Raw genomic sequence first — 21,729 nt, 5'->3', positions numbered from 1 at the left:
ACCCTCCATTCCCATCATTAACATATTAGAGGGAAAAAAAAAGAAAAAGATAAAAAGGATATTACACCACTCATGCTTAGGCTCGTGTTAAGTAATTGGAATATTCAAATCATCACTTTTGTACATGGACCCGGTTTCTATGAGGCTAAGCCTCCATATTTAGAAATACGGACCTCTTAATAAATATATTTTTGTGATGGATTTTAAGACTTAATGTTTAAAGATATATAATATCTAACGTCATGAATATGAAAAAATAAATAAAAATTTAAAACTAGAAATAATAATTCTAGTAAAAAACATTTGGACAATTAGTTTCCGGATGGAATATCTACTTGGACCGCATATGTAGAAATGCGGTCCGGCCCGCATGAGACAATTTTCTTTGGTATATACATAGCGGTATAACGGCCATATCTGAATATAATTTGTGTTCGTGCGTATTTGAAAGTAATTTATTCAGTCAACTTGTTCCCCTTAGCTTTCCCTCCCAAATGGACGGCCACGATTGGAAGTTACGTTCGCCGATAGAATATCAAAACCGTCCACCTAACCCCCGCCGTATTCTACCGAGTGTACGAAATGCAGTTTACGGATCCAATTTTTCATGCGAAGTCACTTCTTTCTCTTCACATTTGAAGGTACTCGTTTTTTTTTTTTTGTCATATGAATTCATTTTTTCTGCATATTAATTTCACATATACCTGGAATTTCATGATTTTGTCTCTGTTTTATGTTTTCAAAGAATATGTTTCCAAAGAATTAATCAGAGGGTTTTTTTTGAAGAATTTCACAGAAATAGGTTCGAAATAACAACACAAGCAATTTTTCTCCAAATTCTGTTTACTTTCAATGGAATTTACTGGATCTTGAAGCAGAAGTACCTTAAATACAAATTATCAGAAAAAAACAAACAATGCCAAAGATAAGGGACAACAATAACAAAATTGTCTTATAACACAGGTATTTTGATTAGTAATTTAATTGATAATTTGATACCTTCACCAGCGTTGTGCTTTAGTTGCTAAATTACCATCTTTTTAATTTTTAATACCATGGGGAAATGCTTGTTTTTATGATCGGATGCAAGGAGCCGTGCAATATGAGTTCAGTGAATAAATTATAGGTTTTGTCATTATGTTTTCACTGTCAAATTGTCATTTGCTTTGTTAAAAAGTTATTGATTGCACATTGTTCATCTGTGATTACTGTGGTTTCTTTTTTCTTTTTTTGTTAGTTATACACACTGTGATTATTTGCATGCATTTAATTGTCTTGACACAAACACATTCAATTAGCATGAGATCGTCGGCACTCAAAAATTTTTAACATCTAATGGGATCATAACATTCACCATCTGGCATATTAAAAAAGCAAACAAAAGAGTTATGAGGGAATGAGCATGTCAAATGATCAGGCAAGACAGAAATGAACACAAAAAAGCAATTGAAGTCTTCAGTAATGTGGTCGGTGAGATGTAGTGTAGGAGATGTTGATTTTGTGAGCACCTTCACATTTTTCCTTCGGCTAATTACACGACATGAGTAGGCAAGATTCATTCGACCACGTACTCAAGTCTTTATAATGTGGTTATTGAGATATTGAATAGTTGATTTTGTAAGCACATCAATCGATTCTTCTTTGGCTATAGTGTAGAACAACTTTTTTATTTTCTTTATAATGTAATTGGTTGGGTCATATTAAGAGTAGATTTTCGGCCATGAAAATAGGAATGCTGGGAATAAGCACACAAGCGGGCCATTTCCATGGCAGGTTTATATTTTTGCTCATCAACTCTTTCTTTGGGGGTGCATAAATATGATTGCAGATAAATGACCACATCATGCAAAAGGAACTCCAGAACTCATGCATTTAAATACGTCCCTTTGTTCCTTCCATATTAGATTTTGAGAGTCTAAGTAGTATTCAAACACCGACACTTTCTTATTTTGGATTTGGGATTATATTTTTGGAGTGCATGCCCGGTGTAATTTTTCTTCTGTGCAATATAATGGACACTCCAAAAGTATCATATAGTGGCTGAAATCATTGGAAAAAGGCATTATGTATTAACCGTCTCCCTGTGTGTCCGATGCTGTTGACGCATTGGGCTAAACTGAACCCTCATAAACGTATTTGTTTCCACTTCCCAGATTCAATATATTTACTGTTTTGAGGGAGCATTCAAAAATGTAAAAGTGGAGCTTCTGATATTGTGTCTTCTGTCAGCTCAGGGACTAATGGACAACAACTTTGTGAAGGAAACTGGACAAGGACATAAGTTTCTGAGGAGGGAATTTGTGTTAGGTCTACCTGCAGATGTTCATAATAATCCAGTAAAGGCAACACCTTCCACCAAGCTTACTGGTAACCTCAGATTAACAACTGTGTGAGTGTGTATGTGCACACGTGTTTTATATATAGACATTCCCAATTCCAAATGCTCTGTTCCTTTCCTTAGAATTACCAATATAACCTGGATAAATAAATAGGTTTGTAGGTGTTGTATTAGTTGTCACCAAGGTCTTTGAATGAAATCGTGGCTGAGATACCAGATTTGGTCTGAAATATGAACTAAGAAATGCTTTTAAATATGCAGCTGAATTCAGACCAAAAGATGGTGGAATCTAACATGAAAATGTGAATTTTAGTTTACAAGTGGCTAGGTTTTGGCTTAAGAAGGTCAATAACCCACAAGAATAAATGTCAAATCCACTAAATGCAATTTAATCACTGAATCATCTTTTCATTCATATTATCTGTGAAATAGTAGACCATTTTACTTAGGTTTATAAACTTGTATCTTTTCAAAATTAAAAAAGATACAACATCAAAACAAAATTACCAGACTCAAATTCAAGAAGTTGTACGCTAATAATGATTAACTAATTTTATTTAGGTGATTACTCTATCAGTGAAAAGAATAATTATGAATGTCAAAACTCGAGAAACAAACCAATAATGTGCATTGTCCTCCGTAGTCCCTTGCTATGCGGGATCAGCTCATATTCAATAATCTATTAGCCACCTTGTTTGTTTTCCTAAATATATAATTGGCATTGAAGTTAAAAAAAATGATGATGGTCTATGTATGTTTTGCAAAGATATCTCCCAGCTTCCCTGGAACTACAGAGTCCCCTCTAAGCCACCACATAATAGTCAAGGAATTACTATCAATAATTGTTAGTCCATCAAATTTCTAGTCAAAATTTGCATGTCCATCAACAAAGCAATTGCTTCAACTCATCTGGAGTCTTTGATGCCAAAGTTTGGCATGGAATGTTGAAACCACACCATCATTGTTCCTTATGACACCCAAAACTCGCAGGCTGTGGGTCCCTTGGCTTCTTCATACTTCTCCATATGGGGGGTGGTGGGGGCTCACTCTTGGACACTAGTTTTGGATGCTTGGTGAACTCCACTCCCATCCAAGCCATCATTTTTAATCTTTGCTTTAGTGTCCGCCCTGTCTACAAGATAACATCTTTAGTGGTGCACTAGCTTCTGTTGTTCCCATTTGGATTTTGGACCATATCATATTAAACTATTATAATGTTGCCTAACAGGTGCCTCGGCTGGAGGGGACATTGGACTCGTCGAAACACCTGGTTCCCATGATGTATGCATTTCTGTTTCTGTTTGTTAATGTTTTTATGATGATTACTTTTTTTTTTTTGGGTTTGCAAGTAGTATTAGTGTGAGTTGAACATTGGAATTTGTATATTGGTGCTTTCTTGTACTGCAGGGTGTTAAAAGCTTTAGATTTTATGGTGATGGGGACCTGCTGGTTGGTAGGAAAGTTAGTAAGAAATTTGGGGGTGCAACATTTATGGGGAAAGTTCTTTCTTTTGATTCTATCTACGATTGGTACAAGGTTAAGATTTACTTGAGAGTAGTCTGTATTTATTAGATGCTTAACAATCATGTCTTGGATCTTCACATATGCATGTCTTCTGGGGCTGCTGAAGGTACAGTATGAAGATGGTGATGAGGAAGATTTGGAGTGGTCTGAACTCGAACCTATTATGGTGAAATCCACCAAGTCTAGGAATCGTCGATCACTCTTTTCTCTTACACGGGCAAAGAGGTATGTTGTTTCCAGAGGATAAGGAAATAACTTGTAAGCATAAATTTGGATTATGCTGAAAAGGAAATGTTAATAAAAAATTTCAAAATATATTGGTTGTTATGTATAGAGAAAAAGAACATATTTTGGATATAGTCTTTATGCTACTTTTTTATAAATTTTTTTTCTTGTCATTTTGATGGATCCTGTTGACAACGGTTCAAAAGAGCAAGTTCGTCTGACTCTGAAGCATCACAATCAACAAATGGAATTAATGGAATAAGTTCAGAGAAGGACCAGTCTTTCCCAGATTATAGAGAAATTGAAGAACATAAGTTGCCCACTGATGATCAAACCTTTTCCTCTCCAATATATGATGATAGTATTTCCAGTCCGGCCATGGCTGCCAAGAAAAGAGCTGCAGAAACGAAACGTAAAAGAATGCAAAGAATTAGAGAAGAGAAAGCCATTGTCAGCTCAAGAATATCGTGTTATGAAGGAAACAAGAACACATTATCGACTGGCACAGGGCATGAGAGGTTTAAAACCAATGGTGTGTACCAAGTATCATTCACTCTAGACCCCTGTCAACTGCTTCAAAATCTATCAGTAGTTCATTTTTGGTAAGTTTTGGTTGTAAACTCGCAGATGGTTCAGAGTGTAGCAGTTCTAGAAATGCACTGCTGCATAAAAGAGGACTGAGCCTTGTTGGGCGGAAGATAAGAAGAGACTTCTGTGGGCAGTCTTATGATGGTTATATCATTGACTATGATTGTATAACAAGCTTTTATACGGTAGGATTCCAATAGGGATCTTCCAAAAGTAGATGCTTGAGTTTCACGCTTTCCTGCTTTTATAATTTCTTTGTAGCTTTTGAATTCTTTCATTTATAAATGTGCTAGATTTTTTCATACTCCGAGTATCCCTTAGGTACGATATGAAGATGGTGACTTGGAGAAACTCAAATGGAGTGAACTAGAATCAGCAATCATACCCAACGAGCAAAAATGCTTCCTATCCAAAAATGCTATTTGTGCTTGGAGACAAGCTGAATTTGTGAAAGTAATAAGTGAAACAACATCAGACACTGCTGCTAAACATGCTTTGCTTTCGCATGATGGTGATGCCAACTCAAATGACCTACAGAAGCCCATCAGGTCTGTGAGAAATTAATTCATGCTGGAATGATCAACCTTTATGTTACAATATTTGTAATGTATGGTAGTTTTGCTCTCGTCCTTGTTGTCCTGCTGAAACTTGCATGCATGTACATGTGCAGAAGCACACATATTTAACACACACACACACATCAAATGTATGTTTGTATTTATGTGCATACATGCATGTATTGTATGGGTGTATATGCGTGTTTGTGTGTGTTCCTTTAACTGTTTGTCCTAGTTAATTGGGTATCAAATCAGTGATTGTTTTATTTGTGGACATGAATAGTGACCGAGAAAATTCATCCGTGAAGATGCCAAACTTGCTAGTCCAAAGCATTCTCGGCCCTGAGTAGCTTGTCCATGTAATATCGTGCACACAGTGACAAACTGGACAATTAGCAAATAATTTTTAACTCATAATTTTATTCTTTCTGTTCCTTGCAAACTTGACAATTTTTTTTTTGGGCTTCGGGGTCTTTAATATAAAAATGTGGGATCCAGCTTAGTTCACATCTCACAGTCTGCAAGTTAACACCAAGATAGTTTTCTCAATATACTGATTTCCTTTAGTGGAAAATTAAATATATGGATTTCCTAAAAAAATTTACATATGCTTATAAACATGAAATTATGTTATGGCATTATGATTATTATGATAAAATTATCTTAATGAAATTGCTAGATAGAAGGCCCCCTAATGTTTATCGTTGCATGTTTTAGCACAGAGTGTTCTAGCTTGGAGAAAACATTTAAAGGAGACCAGTCAAGGGTGTCAGCAAAAAAAGATTAACATAGACACCTTATAACTTACAATTGTCTCAACATGCGAGCTGGGACTTGTGGATCTCTTGAATCATTTGTTTTCAAAATTATGGGGACATATATATCTAAAGATATTCTATCTACTTGGTGCCACTCAAGACTCATGTGCCCCCCCCCTCCCCCAGTTTATACCGTTTGTTCATCTTTCGTGGATTTGGATTTAAGAATTATGATGTAGTGTAGAAGTAGCAAATTATGGGTCGTAGATGATTATTGTGAGATTAGAAATTTGTTCATATATCTTTTGAGTGACATTTGTCATATTGTGAATCCTTTTTCAGCTTCTTAGGGGAAGAAAGTTATCATGGGTCACAAGTTAAAGATTTGTTTATTAAACCTGCAAGAACACCATGCGAGTCTGCTCATATCACATCTTCCCCTTGTGCGCTGGCTGCAGTTTGTTTTGCTTCACTTGCAGATGCTGAAAATATTGAATATTTCTGTTGGGGAGAGGTGTCTGGATTTGACAAATCAAACTGTCCAAGGCTCCAAGCTGAAGAATTGCTGCCTACTTGCTTGCCTATACTTCAGCTAGCAGTATGTTACATGTTTCTATTTTAACTATATAGGACTTTGTATGAGATTTTGTCAAGCTTCTGGATAACTTTTATTCATAGTGAAAACAATTCTCTGACCATTAACTTAACAACCACCTTGGTGGCTCTGGTGCCTACCTTTTTAGTCAGTACACTTGAGGGTTCTTCTGTGAAGTGAATGAGTTGCACTTATAAATTTTTAAAAAATTAACTAAAACATAACACTGCTTGGGTCTTAATGGATCTTTTTCTTTTGGACCGTCTCCAACACAACTATCAATAGAAAAAAAGTTGCGTAATGACTACAAAAGAATATCTTTTCTTTTTCTTGTTTTATTGATAACAAGCAATATATGTTTCTTGAACATTATATCTAGTTAAAAAACATTTAGTATAATCCAAATTTGTAGCTAGCTATTGCTGATACTTTGGAAACTCATACCTTTTAGCACGTGTAAGAGAATAGTGATCAATGCATCTAATAATTGGTGGATTTGGAGTTTCTGACATGGTAGGCTCCTTAGACTTGGTGGTATACGGGTCATTTGATTCCCTGAATCTATTTTCAACTCCCTTTGAGCTTCCAAAACTGGCTTTGGTGCCAGTGCAGATAAAATAAGAAAACATCAATTACCCAGGATTACCACTAAGCCACCACTTGGATGGACCATTTATTAATAATTTGGTTAGTCCCCTACCCATATAGGAGTGTAGAAGACAAATAGCTTGGCTTGCCATGCTATTCAAGGGCATGAGATCAATTGCCCAGGATTATCACAGGCCCCATTTGGACTGACCATTTATTAACAAGTGAGTTTACTCTCTTGTTCAATTAGGATTGTGGAAGAAAATTTGCTCAGCCAGCAATGGTATTCAAGGGTGAGCCCTTTCTATTATGAGTACAGTACAAGAAGCTCCCCTCCCTTTATAAAAAAAGGAAAAAAAGGAAAAAAAGAAAAAAAAAAAGAAAAGAAAAGAAAAGAAAAAGAGGAAGTGTTTTTTCTGCTTTTTCACCTTTTTTTCCTAATAACCCTGTTCCTTAATGGAATTTTTGGACCCTCCAAATGGGACCTAACATAATTTGGATATGCACAGGAACACAATAAAGCTCTATTAAAAATGTTGGCACTTATAGTTGTGGTGCTTTATAGCACCAATATTCTCTGTGGGCGTTATTGAGAATCCTTTTAAGAATAGGGTTTAGCTTGTGCTTGATTTCCTCAATTTGAATTGTTTTTCCTTGATACAAAAATACATGTCCTTATCATCATCATCATCAGAGCCTTTTTTCCAACTAATTGGGGGCTGGCTACACGAATCCCGGTCCGCCATTCTGCTCTATTAAGGGCCATACCTTTAGTGAGGCTATAAGTCCTCATATCTTTTCTTCCTATTTTCATTCATGTCCTTTGGGGCCTACCTACCCCTTGTCCTTTTTGAGCCTTCCACTTAAACTAACTCGCACCTCCTAATAGGTGCTGTACACAAAATTACATGTATTGATTATTTTAAATAAAGATTTGAAAGAAACTTTGAATTATGGATTAACACAAGCAACTGAGTATTCAGAGGGGTGTTTCTCAAGGATTTCTAAAATATGAATGTTTGATAAAATCTGGAAGAAAGCTATATGGCTATAACTTTGCCTAGAGAAATCTCAAAGCATCACACTCTTTTGGATATCCATCTATAAACAATTATGTTTAGAAAAGAGAGTGGGCAATCTCTGCAATCCGCAGTCTTATGACCTTTTTATTCCTCGTTTTATTTTTGATAATTAACCTTTGCAACATCTGGGTTCCAAGTGCTGATTGGATGTATTTCTTTATGCTTATTGCCTTATCCAATTTATATTAGTTTTTTTAGGCATTGATATTGCCTTAGCATATGATGAAACTCAATATTTGTGGTCGAAGTACACACAAAGAAGACTATGCCTGAATTTGGAATATTTGATGACTTTGCTCATATCACTTCTATGCAACTAAACTCTTCATATAGCTTGCTGGGTGCGTACCATGAACCAAATAGGGCAAGGTGATGGTTAGAGTATGCAAATGGCTATTGGGTTGGTTAAATATGTTACAGGATTTTTAGCTGATGATATTCGATGTAATACAGACTGATTCGGTGAACTTAACCGAAAAACTTTACAAAATTGCCTTATGGACAATCTGGATTTCTTTTGGGTCAGAACACAGTTAAAGGGTCCAAACCAGACAGAACATGGTTATGATAATGCGATAAATGTGAGGGTCACGGCTAGCTTTACTATGGTGAACTATGGTTCTTCAGTGTCATTGGTTAGCTTGCTACATATTTAACGTAGGTTACTCGAGCCATCTTAGAATATGCTGTTGTGATGTTTTGATATTGTTTCCTAATGCCTGATGTTCTTGTAATTATAACATAGATGATTGGATAACATATGACAACCAGCAATTAGAACAATACGCAGCTAGCCCTCATAGGAAGGAGGGCTTCCTTTTTAAGTCTTCTGGGGTGCTATGGAACATTTCATTCTGTAGGAACTCTTCTATAATGGCAATGTCTTTATTGTAAGAGAGTTAGACCTGATTTTGGAGGTCCTGAGGGAATATAGCATAAACTGCATATGGCATTTGTCTTAGCCATTGGATACCATCATCACCGCTTTCTCTGTTGAACTTTATTTGCATCATATGTGGTGAGCTTAGGTGGACTTTTGCAAGCTTAAAACTCCAATGCTTAAACTTGCATGTTGAATATTTCTTCACTTTTTTTGTTTCATGGAACATTAGTAGGATGCATATAACATCTAATCCTGCTACTTCTATTGCAGGCAAGCCAACACCATCTTGTGGCAATCACAGGTTCAGGTCAAGTTTGGTTATGGAGAAATCGGCACGATAGTATGCATATCCATTGCAATGAGTGGGAACATATTTCATGTTTAGAAGAGAAGCAGGTGGTTTTGGTGGATATTGCGGGACCAGACCTTGATCGAATCTCTTGTGGATATGAACTCGACCAAAATGACCAGGTTGATGTTATCGGCTTGCGAATTATAATAAATCTGAAAACACTCGTTTCCATTTGTTTACACTTTGTGATTTTTCAGATTTCAGATTCTTTTTATCTAGTTGCAGTTGGAGCTGATGGAGACGATTACATTCTTCATGGGTCCCAGCCCCATGAACCTGTATGTGAATGTGATTTTTTATGTTGATAACTGATTTTATCTTTGACATTTTTGGATTGCCAGCTTTTCCTTTTAGCTCCTTTTTTTTCTGTTTTTGCGTGCATCTTTTTCCTTTCAAACTCCATTCCACACTTTTTTTTTTCTTTTTAACTTTTTCATTTTTCAGGTTCAAACTTGTAACCTAAATGATGAACCGAAATTCTGTAGCCTATATTCCTGTCTCACGCAAAAACTCATGATGCAAGAGGCAGTTGGTAAGGTTGTGCAGATCAGTGTAGGCATGGTGATGGAACCAGATGAGTCACCCTTTATTGGGTTGGTTTAAGGCTTGATGTCCTTACTAGATACAAATCTTGAATATTATTATTATTTTTATTTCTCAAAAATATATATTGCAGTTTCTAATGTTGTTGTTATAGATTGGCATTGATGGTTATCTTTTATATCTAATTCTTTTTATCAATTCATGTTTTGCAGTTATATCACTGACATGGATCGCATTTATATCCGGTCCGCTACAAACAACTACATGGAAGATGTCAATTTGGTTACTGGTTACACTGGCAGGCCAATAAAAATTCAGGTGAATAATTCTATTATCCCCAATTAATCATTTTCCTTTGTCATCATACCTTTCTTATTGTGATAAGCCATTTTTATATCTTTTGATTTTTTTTTGCTAATATCGATTGTCATATTCCATATTTTATCTCTTTGTGCACACAAATGTATTACACCTTGACCAAAATTCCCTTCATATATGACTCTTTTTCCATCGTTTTCCTACTTAAGCAACTGATTAAGAAGTTCTGGGTGAAGGAAAAAGACCTCCATATGGTCTTCATTGATTTAGAGAAGGCATACGATAGGATACCTAGAGATTTAATTTTGTGGGTGTTGGAAAAGAAATGAGTCACGAGAGGCTATATTGACATAGCGAGAGATATGTACAAGAGAGCGCTAACTAGTGTGTGAGCAATTAGCAGAGAGACAAGTGAGTAGTGACAATGGGCCTACATTAGGGGTCAGCACTGAGCCCATATCTCTGTCTTGGTCATGGACAAGTTAACCTGGCACCTACAAGGTGAGGTACCGTGGTATATGTTGTTCGCTAATGACATAGTTTTGATCGACGAGACTAGAGGCAGTGTCAATGCAAAGTTAGAACGTTGGAGGGCTGCTCTAGAATCTAAAGGTTTTAAAATTAGATGGACTAAAACATAATATATGGAATGCAAGTTTAGTAATAATAGGAGTAGAAATGAGGAAGTAGTCAAGATTGATGGTGAAGAAATACCTAAAAGAGATTGTTTCTGATATCTAGGGTCGATAATCTAGGAGAATAGAGAGATTTAGGAAGGTATCACATATAAAATTAGAGCTGGGTGGGCGAAGTAGAGATGTGCATCTAGAGTTTTAAGTGATTGCTGGATACCATTGAGATTGAAGGGGAAGTTCTATAGGACGGTTGTAAGACCAACCATGCTTTATGGAACAGAATATTGGATAGTCAAGAAACAACATATTTATAAGATGAGGGTTGCTAAGATGAGGATGTTGAGAGGGATGAGTGGCAAGATAAGAAAAAAAATCGGAATGAATACCTACTTCAGAACTTAGGTGCGGTTTCAATGAGTGATAAGATGAGGGAAAATAGACTTAGGAGGGCTAGCTATGTGCAACATTGACGTAATACAACAACGGTTAGGACGTGCGATTTATTTCAAGTGGAAGGATCTAAAAGGACAAGGAGAAGGCCTAAAAAGACATGGATAGAAGTAGTGAGAAAAGATATGGTGACTTTTAGTCTTACTGAGGGTATGACCCTTGAGAGAGAAGAATGAAAGAATATGATTCATGTAGTCGAGCCCAAATAGTTGGGATAAGGCTTGGATGATGATGATGATGACGATCTGACTTTTTTATCATCTAACTTCTAATTTCATTTGTTTTCTTACAACATCATTTTTAAGCCACCTTATGTTTTTTCTTTTCATGTTTCCTGCATTCTAAGTTTGATTTCAAGCTGACTCCCAGCTTGGACATTAAACACTGTTGTTCTTGTCCAGAAAAAAAAAAATACTATTGTTTTGATTGTAAAGTTTTTGTGAAGAATTCTCTAGGCATGTTAAGGCAGGGGATATATGCACTTTGATTCCTTTTTTTGGTGGGGTCGATGGGTAGGTCAGCACGGGCTTGGGGGCAGAATCTTGCAATTGTAAAAAAAGGGAATCAATCAAGCCCATGCCGAAGTCCCTTTTTAAAATGTCTCCTTGAGCCAGCTCTTTACTCTCATATTTGCTTTACACGTGTGTGTGTGCATGCTTACCACTCGCACGAAGCAGCAAGCGCATGCATGCGCTGATGCACACACGTATTTTATCAAGTGTTTAGAAACTTGCCTTGGGCATGGTACTTAGCCCTAGCCAAGGCGCGTTACTCGGGTGAGTGATGGACTTGCCCAAGTACTTGATAGGGCCAAATACCTAGAAATTTTTTTAAAAAATAAGAAAAATATAAAAATAAAATGATGGTAGTAAAAGTTAAATAAAACCAAAAGAAACCTTAAAAAGTCCAAATAAGCTTAAAAAAGTTCAAAAAAATGGATTAAAAAATATTGAATTATAGTTGGGGACATTTAAAAAATCCAAAAAAAAAGGAAAATATAAAAATGGGGCTTATGACAAAATAAACTCACCATTATTTGCCGAAAAAACGTAAATTATATATAATTTTTTTAAACAATCCATTTTTTTTACTATTTTTGGGATTTTTTAAATTCTCTTTATGTATCCCAAGTTGTAGATACAAAATGGGGCAACTCGAGTCCTGTAACAATGATCTTACCTTAAGATTAATGCATACTCAGGCAAATGAGCTTTTTATTTACTAAAATCTAATAAATAAGCATATATATATATATATATAGAAAAAGTCTTCCCAAATCCTATAGGTAAAAATGAACAGTGATTTCGCCTATACTCATCACCATCAAAGTTCATCGCACAGTCATGGTTGTCTGGTAGTGTTTCAATTTTCATTTTTTTTACAAATCGGAATGATTTGAAATTTGGAGCGTGTGTACATCTTAGTGAGGCACATCTAATAAAAATGTGAAAAAAATAATTCGCAAAACATAAATTGACCAGAATACCCCCTTAAATTTTTTACGATACTTTGGTCAATTTATATTTTACAATTTTTTTTATTTTTTTTTATTTTAATAGATTCGCTTATTTTTGATGAATAGACGTTCCAAATTTCAGATCATTCCGATTTATAGACAAAAAATGAAAATTAAAACACTACTGGACAACTGTGATCGTGCGATGAAGTTTGGATGGTGATGAGGATAGGCGAAATCACTGTTTATTTTCACTAGGCATTTTGTAGTATCTTCCATATATATATATATATATATGAAAAAAGTTTATAGAGAACCTAGGCTCTAAACAAGCAAGTTTGATCCTACCTCAAAAATTTCACTAGAATAGGTTGTTTTGATGCCCAAATATCCTCAAATTGATCATCTTGATATCAAGATGCATGAACATGAGAAAAACATGGATTTCAAGTTTTGGAAATAGTGCATCTTGTAACTCATTTTTGGATCGTCAATTTTCAAGATTTCCAAGTTTTCATAGATCTGCTCAATCTACACTACTTTTGAAGCTTTAAATTTTATAATTAAATATAAAAATATATTTTAAGGCTGTCACAAAGATTTCCAGTATTGAAACCATATTTCTCGACATTATTTAAAGGTGGGCTCTAATTTGATTGTTTAGAGCCTTGGCTCTATACAAATTCCACCCTATATATATATATATATATATATATATATATATATATATATAAACCATTTACCTTTTATACAAGGTGGTCACAATAATCTTGACCATTGGATGTAAAGTTGGGTGGCTGCAATTATTCCATTGACCAAGCTCAAACTTCAAAAGAAAATTTTTTCAAACTTTGTGACACATCCAAGCTATCAAATTTCACATCAAATGGTTGTAAGGAATTGTGACCACCTTGTATAAAAGGTAAATGGTCTCATTGTATACAATCCCTATATATATATATATATATATATATATATATATATATATAGGAAAAAGTTTATATAAGGTTGCAACCTTCAACTAGAATTACAGATGCACCTCAAAAATCCATCGGAAAAAGTTATTTTAATGTTGAAAAAATCCTCTAATTGATTATCTCGATATTGAGATATATGAATTTGAAAAAAACAAAGATTTCGCGTCTCAGAAATAGTGCATCTTGCAACACATTATCTAGACCGTCCATTTTCAAGATTTTCATATGTTTATAGATCTACTTGATTTTAACCATTTTTGGATTTTAAAATTTTATAGTAAGATATGAATATAGATTTTGAGATAATCCTAATAATTTTATACAGCAAAATTATATGTTATGATAAAATTTGGAGGTCCGTCATAATTGGATTGTTTAAGGTTGCAACCTTATAGAAACCACACCCATATATATATATATATATATATATATATATATAGAGAGAGAGAGAGAGAGAGAGAGAGAGAGAGAGAGAGAGAGAGAGAATTATGCAGCACATATAAGAGAGATGGGTGAGTGCTGATTAAAGATGACCTTGACATTATGATTTCTTGTTGCACAATAGAATCAATTGCAAGGAGGGACTGTGAGCCGAGCTAACTAGAGAACATAATTGAAATATTTGTTGTTTAAACCAGTTTTTGTATTTATATTTACTGTTAAGTAAATAGTAACAACTTTAAAAATTCGTTTAAGAAATCATAATTATTGATAAAAAAATTTGTATGGAAAAAGATAGTTAATCAGTGAGAAACAGAAAGATAGAATTTTGTGATATACATACTTTTGAAACTTGACTTTCTAGACATTTGCTAAATTTCTCGAACCATACATTGTCAGAAATGTTTTTTTTAATACACTTTCCTTTTGAGATCACAATGCATAATTACACCTTTTATCTAATCATACTAGTTTTGTAGAGCTTGCTCTTGATTCCCATACTCGTATGCTTACAATTCTTGTGACTTGCACAAGAATTTTTGTACACTCTTGCAGTTATTTTCTTTTGCTTTTAAAATTCTCCCTCATCCAAAGTGGTATCTCATTGATGGCTTTGGCCCCACTAGGAGGAGGTGTTCTTTGCCCCCACCTAAGCTGTGTAGGAAAGGCTCAAAGCCAGTCCTAGGGAACAGTAAAGCTTCATAGGATCTTTCTGTCCCATTAAGCCTTTTATTTGTATAAGATGATTGTTTGCAATTAGTGAAAATAATCGAATGTTCATATGCCTTTTTATCTTATTATTATTTTGATGATATGTTATCCAGTGTGGCAGAGCATATCATGCAATAATATTGACAGATGATGGCCATGCTTGGTTATGGGGCAATGGTTGCTTTAACTATATGGAATCAATAAGTCATTTTGGGTTTGTAAGTTCTACTTGTCAACCTGCTCTGGGAACCCTGGTTGGGCAAAAGGTACACATTTTCCTTCTAATACTTTTATTTCACAATATACTAGTATGATTCCTTACATTTGGTATGGTACAAAAATCAAATTTTCAAAATGTATCCTAAAAGCCGCAGTGAGTTTCATAACATGCCAGGGATAAGATTGTCTTTTCCAAATCATTGTTGCATGAGGATGCTTAAATTTATTTTATTCATCTAAGGCAATAATGGAATCATATGAAATAGATAACACTAGTTTATAATTTCAGCCCCTTAGTTTATGTATTATCGATTATTGTTACTTTTGGCAAATGATGAGAGTGAACTTAGTCCAGAAGTTGATTTCAAAAGAGGGTAAGCTATTTTACATTTAAATGGTGTCCCGGTTTGTTGACATAATTTACTACTTGAGTAAATCAGTATATGCAAACATCAACCAAGTCAAATATGGGAAACTCTAGTCCAACGGATTATGAAAACCTGTAGTCCATTGGGGTCATGACTGTCTCTTGAAAATGTTTCATAGTCATGGACAAGAGTCGGACACACTAGAAGAGGAGATGATGCCAATGGTGTGTCGTGCTCCCTCTTATCCACTGCTCATTTAATGGGACGGTCCATGGGCTATGGAAGCCACGACTGTCCCATTTTTTTAACAAGTGATTTATTAGAAAGATAATGTATGGTATGTATGCTATTTGTACACTACATGTAGCTTCCACCATCCACTCTTGATGATGGTTGGTGGAGATGAATGGTTTCCCACTTGAGCTTACATAGGTGGAGCGGTTCATCACAACTATCCACTGATGAGAACAGACAATTGTGACAATATGTAATATACAAATAGAACACTAGATTCAATATGGTGTACATTCCCTAAAAGGAAAGAATGATAGATAAGTGTGGCTGCAGGTTATAGATGTCCCGGTTTGTTGACATAATTTACTACTTGAGTAAATCAGTATATGCAAACATCAACCAAGTCAAATATGGGAAACTCTAGTCCAACGGATTATGAAAACCTGTAGTCCATTGGGGTCATGACTGTCTCTTGAAAATGTTTCATAGTCATGGACAAGAGTCGGACACACTAGAAGAGGAGATGATGCCAATGGTGTGTCGTGCTCCCTCTTATCCACTGCTCATTTAATGGGACGGTCCATGGGCTATGGAAGCCACGACTGTCCCATTTTTTTAACAAGTGATTTATTAGAAAGATAATGTATGGTATGTATGCTATTTGTACACTACATGTAGCTTCCACCATCCACTCTTGATGATGGATGGTGGAGATGAATGGTTTCCCACTTGAGCTTACATAGGTGGAGCGGTTCATCACAACTATCCACTGATGAGAACAGACAATTGTGACAATATGTAATATACAAATAGAACACTAGATTCAATATGGTGTACATTCCCTAAAAGGAAAGAATGATAGATAAGTGTGGCTGCAGGTTATAGATGTCGGGTGCTATGGGAGTGACTTCATTGCTCTTACAAGTGATGGGAATGTGCATCAATGGACCCATGGTATGACTAACCCTGCTTCTGGGGTTTATAATGTTCCCATTATTCCTCTTGAAAGCCGACGCCCATCTATACCTCATGATGAGAAGTTGGTACAAGTATCTATTGGGGTTGGAATGTGTGCTGGTATAACTGATGGTGGTAGAGTGCACACTTGGAGAACAGCCATGAAAGGTGGATTGGCAAATAAAGCTCTCACTCCTCTTGGCAGGGAAGAAGATCAGAAAGATACTTGTATGCATTCTCTAGGTATGCATGAAGTTGCGCGGTGACCTATATCTCCATTTCTTTTCATGGTCCTAGAATATTAAGAACGGTACAAGCTTAACTTAAAACATCTAAAACTTCAGGAAAATATATCAAGCTCTTCATTTTTTGAATTTTCTATTGTTTTCCCCTTGTTTTTTGTAGTTTTTCCTTATTCGATTTTTGCCCAATATTGTACCTACAAAGAGATGAAAATTTTAAAAATTTCCCAAGAAATTATTTGGTGCAGAAATATTGAAGAACAAGATCTTATAGGGTGTGTGGAAGTTAATTTACGTATTTACAGGATCTAGTTACTCATTATTTTCCTTTATTTTTCTAGGGCTATCATAAAGTTTGGGTCAAGCATAGGTTTTGGACCCTGCCATCTCTGGCAGAAACAACATTGTCTTATTTGCACTACATCGTTTTTTTTCATTTTTACTGTTGTTCTAATTGAGCTGCAGCTTATAATAGGATCCGTCAAATTATTTTGCATTATAACTGTTATTCGTCATATTACTTTTTTTTAGCAATTACACATGCAATTTTTCGATCGATCTTTTGCAAAAAGGGTTTCACACATGCTCTAATTTCCAAAAGAAACTCTCTCTCTCTCTCTCTCTCTCTCTCTCTACAGAGCTGCAAGTGTAACAGTTATCTTGCCTTTCAATTGGCGAGCATAAAATGCAAGCTCGAACTTGTCCTCTGACATATGTTTTAGGTCCCTAACTCGTTTATTGTGATACTAATTCTAGGCAATCACAGAGCAGAAAGAGTAATCGCTGAAGAAGGTTCCCTCATTATAATTGCTCGAAAGAGGTCCAGAAGGCGCTTATTCAGAAGAACCAAATAGTGTTGGTCCCTGTATGAAGCTCTTGAGTTCCCACAACTGCTCTAATTTCCGTCATCTTTTGTTATTATCGCCCTGTACATGGTAACCTTATAAAGAAAAAAGAAGGAAAACAAAAATATTTTGGTAGTACCTTCATTTTTGGATTTTGCAGCTCTCTGGTTATTCATTGTTGAATTCTGGCAATAACACATGTATGGCAACTACTACCATCAAAATATAGTAGTATTTTATAAGTCTCTCATGGCTTCCTTACTCTTTCCTGTTTTCTCTCTATATCTGAAGTTCTGAGAGAGAGAGAGATGCACCAGCCTGATAATATGATAATATGCTACATGTTTAGCTTCCTAGCAGTAAATCATAAGTTGTACAAGAAAATCAGGGTTCTCATTTTCCCCATCTTGACAGAATAAGCAAGCCTACTACTGTAAAGCATGATCCAGCAATCACAGCCACCACGAATGCGAAGGCATAGACTAGACTTGGAAAATTGAAATACTTTTGGATCTTCTTTAGTCCTTTGTCGATAATCGGTGCCAATGCAGCTGCCCCAGCGACCCGAAACGGCCTCGTCACATTGTTTCCGGTCCACATCAATATTACTATCTGAACATGCATGGCCCGTTTCATTAAGGACAAGTACAACACGAACAATACAGGTGTATGTAAACGATGAATAACCAGACAGTTGCACAAACTAAACGAAGCTTGTTAGGATTTAGAAAAGCTTACTGACCCCCAAGAGTGCCTGAATATTGGCTGCTGGATTCTTCCCTGTGCTCTTCTCATATCCAAGGAAGGCAAGTATGAAGAAGGTTGTATAAGTGATGCCATCAATAATACCATATGCTAAAACAGCTGCAAGCCCAAGCTTTGCAATCTTAGATCGCATCTCTGCTGTATCTCTCTGGTTAAGTATCAAATATAACTAGATTAAAAAAGCTTTCCTTTCTTTAATGGTTATACATCAACACACATGCAATACAGCTAGACCTATTTCCGCTAGGATTGTATATTATGAGACCATTTATCTTTCTTGCAAGTAGGTCACAGTTACTTCTAATCATCAAATGTCAAATTGAATGGCTTGGGGTGTGCTACTAAGTTTGAAAAAATTTGTTTGAGCCTTGAGTCTAGTCAATCGCATATGCTCATGAGTCATGACTGTTCGATTTAAAATTTGAAGGACAAGAGTGATTGTGACTAAAAAAGTAGGGAAAAATAGATTTTAAAAAAATCAATTTCTGACGGGTAAAATATAAAAACAAGTATTCATGGTCAAAACAATTTCTATTCTTTGCCAAAAATGATAGAAAACATGAAAGAACACATTACAAATAAATTTCTTAATTTTTTTATAATTTTAATTTTTTTAAAAATCCCCAAGTTGGACCAACCCACGTGGGGATGCTCCCAAGAAATCTCTTAGACAACCAATTTTTTTTAAAAAAAAAACCACACTTAAAAAAAAAAAACGAATACTTCCTTGAGATTAATTGTTCTTCTGTGCACAAGATAAGGTTGAAGAAGATAGGGGGACATAACGACTGATACAGTGGTCAAATTGTGAACTTTGTAAAGGATCAAAGAAACTGTGTGAGGATTATTACATGGCAATGCACAGCTTATGCAAAGAATGAAAGGCAACCATAGTTTGATCAATATAAGGAACAAATAAATATGTACCTGAACATGGCAACCATAGTTTGATCAATATAAGGAACAAATAAATATGTACCTGCCATTTTCTCCAAAAATTCATGCCATCCTGATCCAGTAAAAAAATCAATAAACACTCAGACTTTCCTCTTAGTCATTTTGCTATAAGAAAATTAAGCCACAAAAGGACCAAAAAAGCCTAATATAAGTCCATTAGACAGCAAACCAGAAGTTAATAACATTAACCATTGAAAATTTGAGGCAAAACTCCTCATCATTTTCCCAAAATATAAGAAAGAGAAGAGAAAAAATGGTAAAAATAAAGAATATGGAGAGAGAGATATGTTACTTGGTGTGCAGGATTATCCCTGTTATCCTCTCCAGCTGCTTGGCTTGGGGAACAACAAACAGGAAGTGTGCGCTCACTCCTTTCAGAATTGAATCCAGAGCTCAGTTTTACTTGCTTGAGAAGGCATTTTCTCTCTATCTTCGAGGAAAAACAGAGAGGAGAAAGAAGAGATGATGGGGTTTGAGGAGCCCATGGAATTATGCTTATGCTATTGCTCAGCAGCATGACCACACCTTCACAGAGTTTGTTTATGACGACAGAAAACAAATAAAAGTACGGAATAGGATTGGGGGCTAGTTTTTTTAACACAATTTTTGTAGCATATGCACCCGTTCCTACTTCTAACAGTGGGTGCGAGATCTAAGGATGAATGGCGTTACAGGCACGGGGTTGTGGGAGAAAAGATGATTGGGGGTGAAGAAGAGAGAAATATTTTTTACCTATTTAAGTTCTAAGTTTTTTTTTATAAAAAATTAGGTAATTATGGGGATGATGAGAAGATTCTTCCCCACTTTGGGCGTTTTGGTGATCATTGGAGATGCCACATTTCCAAGGAACAATATCCTAAATTTTAGTTCTCAAGATCGCAAATGGACAATTTACTTATTATACAGTTAAAATATAATTATAAAAGTTTAAATAATTATTTATTATATAATATATATATATATATATATATATATATAGGGTGTGGTTTCTATAAGATCCAATTAAGGCGCACCTCCAAACTATATCATAACATGTAATTTTTTTAGGATTATCTGAAAATCTATTTTTATATCTAATTATAAAATTTTAAATTCTAAAAATGGTTAAAATCAAGTAGATCTATAAACATATAAAAATCTTGAAAATGGACAGTCTAGATAACGTTTTGCAAGATGCATTATTTTAGGTCTTTCTTTTCATATTCTTACCTCTCAATGTAGAGATACCAAATAGAAGGTTTTTCAACATTAAACCAATATTTTCCAATGGATTTTTGAGGTGCATCTATATATATATATATATATATATATATATATATATATATATATATATATATATATATATATATATATATATATATATATATATATATATATATATATATGGAAATAGTTTATATAAGGTACAACTTTAAAATGTAGAATCACATATGCATCTAAAAAATCTATAGAAAAAAGTTGTTTTAATATTGAAAAACCTTATAATTGCAAATTTTGGCTTAAGACAATAGCAAATTGAGGAGACATGACCTTTTTACTCTTTACTATTTTTGGTAATTATAATCTCATAAATTTGGGCACCTCTTCATTAAACTTCGCTCCTTGAATTGACTTTAAACCTATAAACATTTTATATTGATTAGAAGAGGACCTAGTGACAAATGTTTGTTAAAAGAAAAAACCTCTACATGGATTATCAGTCATATGCGGGGACGTGAGAAGAAGTCATGCGACTGTTGCACAAGAACTTGTTGCAAACCCCACAATTTTGGCCTCAATTTGATGTCGATTCGAGTGGAAAATCCCCTTAATTTGTATACGAATAGAAAGCTCATTAATCAAAAATCAACATACTAAATTTTTAGCTCATTTGGCATAGGGATCTCGAGTTATGGCTCAGTCTTTGAGGCCAGGAAATTTCGTTGGCTGCTACAATCCTTACGAAAATGATGATCCACAGGCACAAGATGGTCCATTTCTTTTATTTGTGGTCCCCTTTTTGTATGCTAAAGATCACTTCTAGATATCATATTTCGTTAAATTTTTGCCAACAGCTTTTCTCATTATCAAATTATTCTAAAAACAATATTGGAGTTTATCGGCTGCTGATTTATTGGCTTT

General features: G+C 35.0%; 2 protein-coding genes across 23 annotated transcripts; one reads left to right on the top strand and one right to left on the bottom strand.

Moving 5' to 3' along the window:
• Positions 1-425: 425 nt before the first annotated feature.
• Positions 426-18,131, top strand: LOC18443927 (hypothetical protein). 21 transcript variants are annotated; one of them, XM_020673323.2, is made up of 16 exons: positions 426-641; positions 2,230-2,367; positions 3,567-3,619; positions 3,746-3,874; positions 3,969-4,087; positions 4,294-4,619; positions 4,715-4,860; positions 4,997-5,223; positions 6,333-6,588; positions 9,409-9,609; positions 9,688-9,768; positions 9,935-10,083; positions 10,246-10,351; positions 15,135-15,287; positions 16,721-17,042; positions 17,798-18,131. In XM_020673323.2, exons 1-16 carry the CDS (start codon positions 608-610, stop codon positions 17,893-17,895), a joined length of 2,538 nt encoding a protein of 845 aa, XP_020528982.2. In that variant the 5' UTR covers positions 426-607; the 3' UTR covers positions 17,896-18,131. The 21 variants fall into 21 exon arrangements, 20 of the variants coding, with proteins under 20 accessions (XP_020528982.2, XP_088717016.1, XP_088717027.1 ...); XM_088860890.1 differs by having other exon boundaries at positions 428-641; positions 3,975-4,087; XM_020673321.2 differs by having other exon boundaries at positions 452-641; positions 2,235-2,367.
• On the bottom strand, positions 18,031-20,478 carry LOC18443928 (uncharacterized). Of its 2 annotated transcripts, none has more exons than XM_088860903.1 (4): positions 19,901-20,478; positions 19,631-19,660; positions 18,629-18,799; positions 18,031-18,498 (listed from the first exon to the last, which is right to left on the bottom strand). In XM_088860903.1, the coding sequence occupies exons 1-4, from the start codon at positions 20,123-20,125 to the stop codon at positions 18,280-18,282; spliced, it is 645 nt and encodes a 214-aa protein (XP_088717029.1). In that variant the 5' UTR covers positions 20,126-20,478; the 3' UTR covers positions 18,031-18,279. The 2 variants fall into 2 exon arrangements, with proteins under 2 accessions (XP_088717029.1, XP_088717030.1); XM_088860904.1 differs by having other exon boundaries at positions 18,629-18,750.
• Between the last annotated feature and the right edge of the window lie 1,251 nt (positions 20,479-21,729).

This window comes from Amborella trichopoda, chromosome 3, assembly GCF_054954075.1.
Source record: "Amborella trichopoda isolate Santa Cruz 75 chromosome 3, AtrichopodaSantaCruz75HAP2 v2.0, whole genome shotgun sequence".
Lineage (NCBI taxonomy): Eukaryota > Viridiplantae > Streptophyta > Magnoliopsida > Amborellales > Amborellaceae > Amborella > Amborella trichopoda.
This window is presented reverse-complemented; position numbering and strand designations above follow the sequence as displayed.

Bases quoted from the DNA above. Each gene is read 5' to 3' on its own strand.
- LOC18443927 (XM_020673321.2), top strand. From the start codon at position 495: ATGGACGGCCACGATTGGAAGTTACGTTCGCCGATAGAATATCAAAAC. The intron at 4,620-4,714 runs GTGTGTACCAAG...GTAAACTCGCAG, and splicing joins TGAGAGGTTTAAAACCAATG to ATGGTTCAGAGTGTAGCAGT. The intron at 15,288-16,720 runs GTACACATTTTC...GTGTGGCTGCAG, and splicing joins GAACCCTGGTTGGGCAAAAG to GTTATAGATGTCGGGTGCTA.
- LOC18443928 (XM_088860903.1), bottom strand. From the start codon at position 20,125: ATGCTGCTGAGCAATAGCATAAGCATAATTCCATGGGCTCCTCAAACC. The intron at 19,661-19,900 runs GTAACATATCTC...TTACTGGATCAG, and splicing joins GGGATAATCCTGCACACCAA to GATGGCATGAATTTTTGGAG. The intron at 18,499-18,628 runs GTCAGTAAGCTT...ATGCATGTTCAG, and splicing joins ATATTCAGGCACTCTTGGGG to ATAGTAATATTGATGTGGAC.